This window comes from Lipotes vexillifer, unplaced genomic scaffold (assembly GCF_000442215.2).
Source record: "Lipotes vexillifer unplaced genomic scaffold, Lipotes_vexillifer_v1.1 scaffold439, whole genome shotgun sequence".
NCBI lineage: Eukaryota > Metazoa > Chordata > Mammalia > Artiodactyla > Lipotidae > Lipotes > Lipotes vexillifer.
Genome location: NW_006798732.1, coordinates 670,084 through 671,430, shown reverse-complemented (window position 1 = coordinate 671,430; position 1,347 = coordinate 670,084). Strand labels below are relative to the sequence as shown.

The 1,347-nt window shown below is 47.0% G+C and overlaps 1 protein-coding gene across 1 annotated transcript in view; it reads left to right on the top strand.

Annotated features, from left to right (window-relative positions):
- The window catches only part of SVIL (supervillin), a 92,397-nt gene extending 91,557 nt beyond the window's left edge, over window positions 1-840 (top strand). Inside the window, exons 35-36 of the mRNA XM_007470916.1 lie at window positions 503-658; window positions 754-840. Coding sequence (XP_007470978.1) covers window positions 503-658; window positions 754-840 — 243 coding nt within the window. The remainder of the gene's footprint in view (window positions 1-502; window positions 659-753) is intronic.
- Window positions 841-1,347: the final 507 nt, after the last annotated feature.

The following is a 1,347-nucleotide window of genomic DNA, read 5'->3' as shown; positions in this document are numbered from 1 at the left end:
GGGGGGGGGGGGGGTCCCAGGTTTAACAGAGGAAGATCGTTCACCCAGAAAAACCTGTTCAGATGAAATGCACACAGTGGTTTAAAAACAAAAAAGACCTCAGTTCAGCCCCAGCATATTCTAGATGCGTTTTCTTACCTCCTTTTTCTATTGAGGATTAAGAGATGGGGTCTGAGGGGATGGAGGGGGGGTGGTTCCTTTTAAGGTTAACTGTTTTTAAGTATTTGTAAACAAGTTCCATTGTTTGCATGCTTCCAGCCTTTCAACTTCACAGTCAGTCAGTCATCTTCTGGATAATTCACTCGTGTGATAGTCCCTAAACGTTTTCCTGATGTATCTGAAATGCCATGCAGGGTGAGATGGCATCTCAGAGCCTCATCTCCCTGAGCGGGGTCTCCAGGCTGCGGTGCAGATGGGCCCGGGGGGCGTATTTTCAGGCACATGATGATACGCGCTCAGATGTGGGACGCGGAGGCCCCTCTCTGCCCCTCCTCTTCTCCAGGACACGGACGTTTCAAATCAGATCACCCTGGTGGAGGATGTCTTAGCCAAGCTGTGCAAAACCATTTATCCACTGGCCGACCTCCTAGCCAGGCCCCTGCCCGAGGGAGTTGACCCTCTGAAGCTGGAGATTTATCTCACCGACGAGGATTTCGAGGTAGGCGCTCATTCGGGTGGGACAGCATTTGAGCACAGCATGCGTGGCTCGTCGGAGGGTCCTTTCACTCAGGGCGTTTCTTTCCCTCCTTCCAGTTTGCGCTAGACATGACCCGAGACGAATACAATGCACTGCCTGCCTGGAAGCAGGTGAACCTGAAGAAAGCAAAAGGTCTGTTCTGAGTCATGAGATGCTGGAGGAACCTCTGTTGTCACTTTCAATACTGTTGGACCAGGAAAATGGAGGTGTTTTGTTTTTGGAAGCGGGGTATGGCTAGTCCTTTAAAAAATATTTTTACATCTGCGTTTTCGAAACCTGAAGCGATCAGCTCTCCTGCTTGTTTGGGAGTTGTGTATTTTGTAAATGTTCCAGAAAACTCTCTGGAAACACACCTTCCACGACTGAGCAGACGATGTTTATAAGGCATCCGCATCCCCACGCGCGCTCACGCAGGGGGTCCTCAGCGAAGGCCACGGCACTGCCCTCCTGGTCCTGCTAAGCGCTGCCTGTTATTATTATTTTTTTTTAAGCAGTTCCCTTTATAAATTGTTATTTTGATAGTTTGTGGATTCTAAATATATATATATTTATATAAACACCATATAAATCAAATATGTATTTAACAAAGCAATATGTATTCATTCACTTTTAAGGGGTTTTTTTTGGTGTCAAAATGATATTAAAAGGTC